The following is a 7,616-nucleotide window of genomic DNA, read 5'->3' as shown; positions in this document are numbered from 1 at the left end:
CTCGTGACAGGTGGGTACACGGCTGCTGAGACCCCCCCCCACGCTCATGACATGGGGCTTTACTGCTGCTGAGACCCCCCATGCTCATGACATGTAGGTGTATGGCTGCTGAGACCCCCCGACACTCATGACACAGGGCTTTCCTGCTGCTGAGACCCCCCCCCAGCTCATGACACATGGGTACATGGCTCCTGAGACCCTCTACACTCATGACACAGGGCTTTACTGCTGCTGAGACCCCCCCCCCACTCGTGATACGTGGGTACACGGCTGCTGAGAGCCCCCCACACTCATGACATGGGGCTTTACTGCTGCTGAGACCCCCCACGCTCATGACATGTAGGTGTATGGCTGCTGAGACATCCCCCCCACACACTTGTGACACAGGGCTTTACTGCTGCTGAGGCCCCCCCCACGCCTGTGACACACGGATACACGGCTGCTGAGACCCCCCACACTCGTGACAGATGGGTACACGGCTGCTGAGAGCCCCCCACACTCATGACACGGGGCTTTCCTGCTGCTGAGACCCCCCACGCTCATGACATGTAGGTGTATGGCTGCTGAGACCCCCCACGCTCATGACACATGGGTACACGGCTCCTGAGACCCTCTACACTCATGACACAGGGCTTTCCTGCTGCTGAGACCCCCCAACGCTCATGACACATGGATGCACGGCTGCTGAGAACCCCCCCACACTCATGACACGGGGCTTTCCTGCTGCTAAGACCCCCCCCCACATTTGTGACATATAGGTTTACGGCACCTGAGACCCCCCCCACGCTCATGACATGGGGCTTTCCTGCTGCTGAGACCCCCCACACTCATGACATGGGGCTTTACTGCTGCTGAGACCCCCCCACGCTCATGACATGGGGCTTTACTGCTGCTGAGACCCCCCCCATGCTCATGACATGGGGCTTTCCTGCTGCTGAGACCCCCCCACACTCATGACATGTAGGTGTATGGCTGCTGAGACCCCCCCACGCTCATGACATGGGGCTTTACTGCTGCTGAGACCCCCCCCACTCATGACATGGGGCTTTCCTGCTGCTGAGACCCCCCCCACACTCGTGACACACATGTCCCCGTGCCCCAGGCTGGCACACACACCAGAGGGGAGGTGACATGGGAGGGGGACACACCGCAGGGGGTCACACCGGAGGCGGGGGGGGGGGGGGGCAGACAAGGGCCTCGCACACATTTATTTCCCATAGATATATTATTATTATTTATTATTAATATTTTTTTTTTTTCTGTAAAAGACCTAAAAACGGGTAGAAAAAAAAAAAAAGGCTGGGGACACAACACACCGGCCGGCTCCTGGCCAGCGGGCACGGCGGGGGACACACACACACACACACACACACACGACATGGCACCCCCCTTCCCAGCGAGGGGTACCTGCCTCCTCCTCGCCCCCCATCCCTCCGCGGGAAGGGGGGGGAACCCCCTTAAATTGGGGGGGTTGGGAGGGCGATTCTGCACCCCCCACCCCACGGTGCGGGGGGGGGCTGGATAAGGCCACGGGCGATGGGCTGAGCGGGCAGAGCACGGGGCTCTCCGACCGGCCCCCCCCTCCCCAGGCTTTGGGGGGGGGGGGTGGGGGGAGGGGGTGCAGGGGGGTCCTCGTCCTCACCCCCCCCTCTGCATCTCTCCGCACCCTGGGGGTGTGGGACACCCCAGGTGGGTGGTGGGTGGTGGGTGGCAGCCTAGGACTTGCCCTCGGGGGGGTTGTATTCCGTCTCCCCGGCTGAGACCTGGGAGATGCGGCGCGTGGAGCGCCACAGCCGCCGGTGGAACTGGCCTGGCCGCACCTGGGGGGAGGTCGGGGGGGGGGTGTGTGTGTGAGGATGGACCTCCATGACCCCATGTCCCTGTCCCCAACCCATCCCGCATCCCTTTCTCAATCCTCATCAACTTCCCAAAGCCCATCCTCTTCTCCATCTCATCCTCATCCCCTTTCTTCATCCCCTTCCAGATCTCCATCCCCTTCTCCATCTTCATCCTCATCCTTTTCTCCAGCTCCATCCTTCACCCCCATCCCCTTCCAGATCCCCATCCCTTCTCCATCTTCATCCTCATCCTCTTCTCCAGCTCCATCCTTCACCCCCATCCCCTTCCAGATCCCCATCCCCTTTCTCCATCTTCATCCCCATCCTCTTCTCCAGCTCCATCCTTCACCCCATCCCCTTCCAGATCCCCATCCCCTTTCTCCATCTTCATCCTCTTCTCCATACCCTTCCCAATTGCCTCTCCATCCCTTCTTCATCCCCTTCTCCATCCCCATCCTCCGTCTTCACCCTCTTCTCCATCCCCATCCCCTTCCAAATTGCCTTCTGCCTCTCCATCCCCATCCTCATCCCACTCTTCATCCTCATCCCCTTCTCCATTCCCATTCCTCATCCCCTTCCAAACCCTCATCCCCTGAATCCTCATCCGCTTCTCCATCATCTTCCCACCCCTTCCAGCTCCCCATCCTCATCTTCTTCCCAGATCCCCATCCCTTCCAAATGTCCACTTGCTTCCCCCTCCCCTTCCAAATCCCCATCCTCATCACCTTCTCCATCCCTATCCCCTTCCAAACATCCACCATCCGCAGCCCCTTTCCCATCATCATCCACGCCACCTTCCAAACCCCATCCTTTTCTCTCCAACCACACTCTTCCTCTTCCTCATCCCCATCCCTTCGCCGAACGCCATCACCTTCCCAATCTTCTCCACCTCCATCCCCTTCCCCATCTCCATCCCCATCTCCACCTCCACCCTCTTCCCCATTTCCATCTCCACCATCTCCATCCCCATCTCCACCTCCACCATCTCCATCCCCATCTCCACCTCCATCCCCTCCCTTTCCCATATCCCTTCCCCATATCTCCCCTGTCCCACCCCACCTCTGCTCTGGAGAGCAAGGAGGACAAGCAGAGGTCCCCAGCCCAGCAGCACCCAGTGGACACCAAGGCATGACACCTCCCCAGCCCCACCACCACCTGGGGTGGGGGGTCCATGCTCACCTCAGCGGGCTGCCCAGCCCCCACCACGATGAGCTTGCCATCCTCCAACCCCACCAAGATGTGACTCTTCTCCTTGGTGACGGACACGCTGTGGATGGGCACCCTCATGGGCACGGGGGGCACGGCCATCCTGAGGCTGTGAGAAGACGAGTGGTGGGATGGAACTCCTTGAACCTCCCCAAAAGGGTTCAAAGGAGTGGGACAAGGTGGGTGGTGTCCCTCACCTCTGGAGGTCACGGATCTCCAGCCCGCACTGCACGGTCCCCAGCACCACGAACTCCTCCGTGAGGCACATGGCCGTCACCTCCTCGTCCAGTGGGACGGAGGAGAGGTGCTTCCCGTTGACCGAATAGAGGTGCAGCGCAAACCTGTCCTGAAAGACAGAGCAAAGACGGGGAAGGGGACACAGACACGCTGACGGTGACGAGGGAGGGGGGACACGGGGACACCTGGCCCATACCTTCAAGCAGGCTCGTTGACCTACGGCCGTCTGGGCGACCACCTGCCCCTCTGGCCCCACGGCAAGGTGGGAGAGGACGGCGGGTGGTGAGCTCTCGCCTGGTGGCCGCAAAGATCGGATGAAGAGTCCCCGGCGGATGGTGTGGATGATGAGGGTGCCATCCTACGGGAAGGAGGGGACGTGGAGTGGTGGTGGTGGCACTGCCCACCCCGTCGCCCACCCTACCACCCCAAGCTCACCTTGGAGCCTGACACCGCCATGTCCAGCTCGGTGCTGATGGCCACGCACGTCACCTCGGCGTCGTGGCCGTAAAGGACCTGGACAGGTTTGGGAGCCAAGCCGCTGGAAAAGCCACCCTGCACGTTGGGGACATAGGGACTTCAGTGATCTGGTGGTAGCCTCCCCACCAAGAGCTCCCCCTGGCTGAAGCATGGGGTAAGGGTCAACACCCTACCTGCTGGAGGACCTGCCACACCATGCAGGTGGTGTCCCGGGATCCAGAAATGAGGTAGATGCCGCAGAGGTCAAGCGCCAGGCAGGTGACAACATCTGTGACACCCAGAGGGACACCATGAGATGCTGGTCCCGTCCCACCGCCGTCAGCACCCTGACTCCGTGGGATGGCACCAAGATGGGTTGTGGGGCATGGAGATGCTGCCAACCCTCACCCCAGCCTAGCTCTGCAGTGGAGCCTGCACCATGCCCAGAAGATGGGGGACACTGGGAGATGTCCCCTGCCCACTCCTACATCTCCTGCCTCCCACCATGGCCCTAGAAACCCATCGAGACATCCTCAGACCTTCACCACCAGAGGAGGACATACCTATGTGCCGGGTGATGTGCCCAATGACCTTCCCTTTGGCCAGTGAGGTGACGCGGAGGCTGTTGTCCCAATGTCCCCCGCTGAAGAGCAGCTTCCCATCGGGGGACACGGCCAGCGTGCGGGAACAGAGGTCCGCGCCAGGGGCGAAGGGGCCCTGCAGGAAGCGCTGGGTCCTGGTGGGGAGGGACATGGAGAGGTGGCAGAGCCATGGGTGGGCTGGTGGCACCCTCGGGGACCATCCCTGGGGACCATGAGTCAACTCACTTTGCATTGGAAACGGTGGGGTCTTTGGTGAAGCTGAAGTAGTTGGAGATGTTCTTGTCGTAGGGTAACCAATTATGGGTCCCCAACAAGCCGTTGGCACTCACGGTGACCTGGGCAGAGATGGAGATGGAGGTGACACAGTTCCCACCACTGGAGGCCTCCTGGGATTGGGTCCTGTTCCCCCTGGGCTGGTAGCATGTGCCCGTGCCTCAGTTTCCCTGCACTCACCAGGACATCGGGTGATCCCTGAGTGATGAAGGAGTGCGCCTGGTTCTTGGGGACCACGGCTTGCACCAGGGCCACCCCATCGCTGATGCCCTGTGGGGAGACAACATCCAGTGGGCACCCTCCTGACCACCACCATCCCTCCCAATCCTGGCCAAGGACCCTCCCGGGGTTGTCCTCACCTCCACAAAGAAGGACTTGAGCTGGTCCAGGTTCTCAAAGACGTTGGGCGAGCGGGTGTCGAGGCGGGCTAGCCTCTGAGCAGCGCTCTCTGCTGACAGCCGGGCAGGATGGGGTTCCTGGGGGGGGGTGGTGAGGGAACCCATGAGAAGTGGGGTGTCCCCCTGAAAGGGGCTATTTTTTGGGGGTGGGGGCGTGAGCTACCTTGAGCAGCTGGCAGGGCGTCTGCCCAAAGTTGCTGATGATGCCCTCCAGAGCCTTCCTCTGCGTCTCATCAGCGATGGCGTCCAGGTCCACGGCCCCTGAGGATGGAGATGGTCATGGGGGGCCACCTGGCAGGTGTGTTCTCCCCCAGCCCCCTCTCTGCCTCACGGCTCACCCTCGTAAGTGCAGTAGTAGAAGACGTTGAGGGCCTCCACGGCGGCTGGGCCTCGTTGCTTGTACCCAAAGATAAGGTCAATCCACTCGTGGAGGTGGGCTGAGACGTATTCTGACTCCTGGCCAAGGATGGGGCATCAGGGTGGGCCAGGAATGCCCACCCACCCCCCCGTAACAAACCCCACAAGGGGTGGGAACGGAGAAGACATTGGGATAGGCTCCACCATCTCACCAGGGCTTTGCGGTGCTGGTAGATGAAATCCTCATGGGAACGTGCCCACCGTGGCAGCACCACGTCGCCCACCTTCTCGTTGGAGAGCTGCAGGCAGCCCAGGTCGAAGCCTGGAGGCAGGAGCAGGCAAGGGGTGAGGGACACCAACCCCCACCATGTTCCCATGGGTGCTGTCCCCATGGTGGGTATGATGGGTGGTGCCCCTTACCGTTCTGGTTCTCCAAGAACTCAGGGAAGTAGAAGAACTCCGGGATGAGCTCCTTGACGTCCACGGGGTTCTCCATGCGGGCTTGCCATGCCGCCGGCACCGAGTGGAACTGCCGGTCCGAGCAGTCAAACCTGGTGGCACAGGACACCCCGGTTGGAGCCCACTTGTCCCCATCAATGTCCCCTTCCTCCCCGGGGTCTACTCGCTGGGGGCCCAACCTGCCGCTCTGCAGCTGGATGTGGAGGGTGGTGAAGGGCTCGGTGCGGATCAGGTAGTGCATGACGCCCGCCGCGTTGGAGTAGTGGGTGCCATAGTGGAACTTGTCCACGGTGCCCGTGGGGTCCTCGAAGCTCTCGTACCTGGGGGTGAGGTCGGATGGTGTCCACCAGGAGCCAGCCAGGAGCTTCCCCCCCGCCACATCCCCCGTGTCCCTTATTTCTGGGGACACTCACTTCTCCTTCACGTCCCGGGCGTGCCGCTCGTTGGCCACCCCGATGGGTTTGGACAAGTCCCGAAACACGGCTGGGTTGGTGAGGTCGAGGGTCTCTGAGACATAATCCCGCAGGATCCAGGGGAACTGGGTGGGGGTGGGAGGTGGGTGAGGCTTAGGGGGGGTCCCAGGCTCGCTGGGGGGGATGGTGGGAGGGATGTGGGGCTCACCACGGGGTACTGGGAGAGGTCGTTGTAGGTGCGCCCCGCGATCGTGTTCAGCTGCATGAGGTACTCAAAGTTGGAGATCTCCCGCAAGACCCATTTCTGGAGTGAAGGGAGGGTGGCTGAGATGGACTCGGGGGCGACACACACCCCCAACCCATGGCTGTGCTCGTCCCATGGCCATTCCTGGTCCCAGACCATCCCTGGTACCACAGCCATCCTTGGTCCCACAGTTGTCCTCACCCCATGGCCATCCCTGCTCCCATGGCTGTCCCCATCCCCACGGCCATCTTGGGCCCCAGAGCCATTCCCATCCTGTGGCTATCTTGGGTCCCACGGCCGTCCCCATCCCATGGTCAGCCCTGGTCCCGCCGTCATCTTCATCCCATGGCCGTCCCACAGTCATCTCCAACTCATGGCCATCCCTAGTCTCATGGCCATCCCTGGTCCCACAGTCATCTCCAACTCATGGCCATCCCTGGTCCCACAGCCATCTTCATCCCATGGCCATCCCTGGTCCCATGGCCATCCCCAGTCCCACAGTCATCTCCAACCCATGACCATCCCCAGTCCCACGGCCATCCCTGATCCCACAGTCATCTTCATCCCATGGCCATCCCCGGTCCCACGGCCATCCCCATCCCATGCTGGCACCCTCCCCTTTGCCATGCAGGAAGGGGAGATATGGGATGGGGGTGGGCAAAGGGGGGCTGCTACCTGGGTGAGCCCCGAGGCTTTCAGCAGCTCCTGGGGCGACCGGCTGCCGAAGTAGATCTGGTTGGGGGGACGCAGGCCAAGGATGCAGGAGTAGACCTTGTTCCTCACCTAGGGGAACAGAGGGGAGGACATGGATTGGCCAGAATATGGGCAGTGCTGTGGCCCCTGGGGGGCTCTTGGTGGGGGGAAGAAAGGGTGTCACCACCTTTTTTTTGAAGTTGAGGAAGTAGTTGGCCTGGTCGATGAAGAAGAGCTCGAGTGCGGAGCGGCGCAGGTTGTAGCGGCGCAGGTGGACCTCGCGCAGGTGGGACAAGGGGCGCTTGAAGTCGTAGCCGATCCCTGCCAAGATGGGGGGGGGGCAAAAAGCCCGATGGACATCACCATCCACCTGGACCCCCCAATTCCCGAGGCAGGGATGGGGGCCAGCATCACCCTGGGGCTGGGAGGAGCCCACCCCC

At 61.7% G+C, this 7,616-nt stretch overlaps 1 protein-coding gene across 1 annotated transcript in view; it reads right to left on the bottom strand.

Annotated features, from left to right (window-relative positions):
- Positions 1 to 1,261: 1,261 nt before the first annotated feature.
- Positions 1,262 to 7,616, bottom strand: part of NBEAL2 (neurobeachin like 2) — a 29,816-nt gene continuing 23,461 nt past the window's right edge. The window contains exons 36-54 of the mRNA XM_074157647.1: positions 7,316 to 7,497; positions 7,159 to 7,266; positions 6,448 to 6,543; positions 6,240 to 6,364; positions 6,006 to 6,146; positions 5,788 to 5,918; positions 5,580 to 5,689; positions 5,349 to 5,466; positions 5,174 to 5,271; positions 4,972 to 5,088; positions 4,793 to 4,882; positions 4,565 to 4,674; positions 4,301 to 4,473; positions 3,932 to 4,026; positions 3,717 to 3,833; positions 3,478 to 3,639; positions 3,242 to 3,390; positions 3,018 to 3,153; positions 1,262 to 1,820 (exon numbers count right to left, since the gene is read on the bottom strand). Of these exons, the coding sequence (XP_074013748.1) occupies positions 1,716 to 1,820; positions 3,018 to 3,153; positions 3,242 to 3,390; positions 3,478 to 3,639; positions 3,717 to 3,833; positions 3,932 to 4,026; positions 4,301 to 4,473; positions 4,565 to 4,674; positions 4,793 to 4,882; positions 4,972 to 5,088; positions 5,174 to 5,271; positions 5,349 to 5,466; positions 5,580 to 5,689; positions 5,788 to 5,918; positions 6,006 to 6,146; positions 6,240 to 6,364; positions 6,448 to 6,543; positions 7,159 to 7,266; positions 7,316 to 7,497 (2,363 nt within the window). The 3' untranslated portion in view covers positions 1,262 to 1,715. The remainder of the gene's footprint in view (positions 1,821 to 3,017; positions 3,154 to 3,241; positions 3,391 to 3,477; positions 3,640 to 3,716; positions 3,834 to 3,931; positions 4,027 to 4,300; positions 4,474 to 4,564; positions 4,675 to 4,792; positions 4,883 to 4,971; positions 5,089 to 5,173; positions 5,272 to 5,348; positions 5,467 to 5,579; positions 5,690 to 5,787; positions 5,919 to 6,005; positions 6,147 to 6,239; positions 6,365 to 6,447; positions 6,544 to 7,158; positions 7,267 to 7,315; positions 7,498 to 7,616) is intronic.

This window comes from Numenius arquata, chromosome 12 (genome assembly GCF_964106895.1).
Source record: "Numenius arquata chromosome 12, bNumArq3.hap1.1, whole genome shotgun sequence".
NCBI lineage: Eukaryota > Metazoa > Chordata > Aves > Charadriiformes > Scolopacidae > Numenius > Numenius arquata.
The sequence above is the reverse complement of the archived record's forward strand: the minus strand, read 5'-3'. Positions and strand labels throughout refer to the sequence as shown.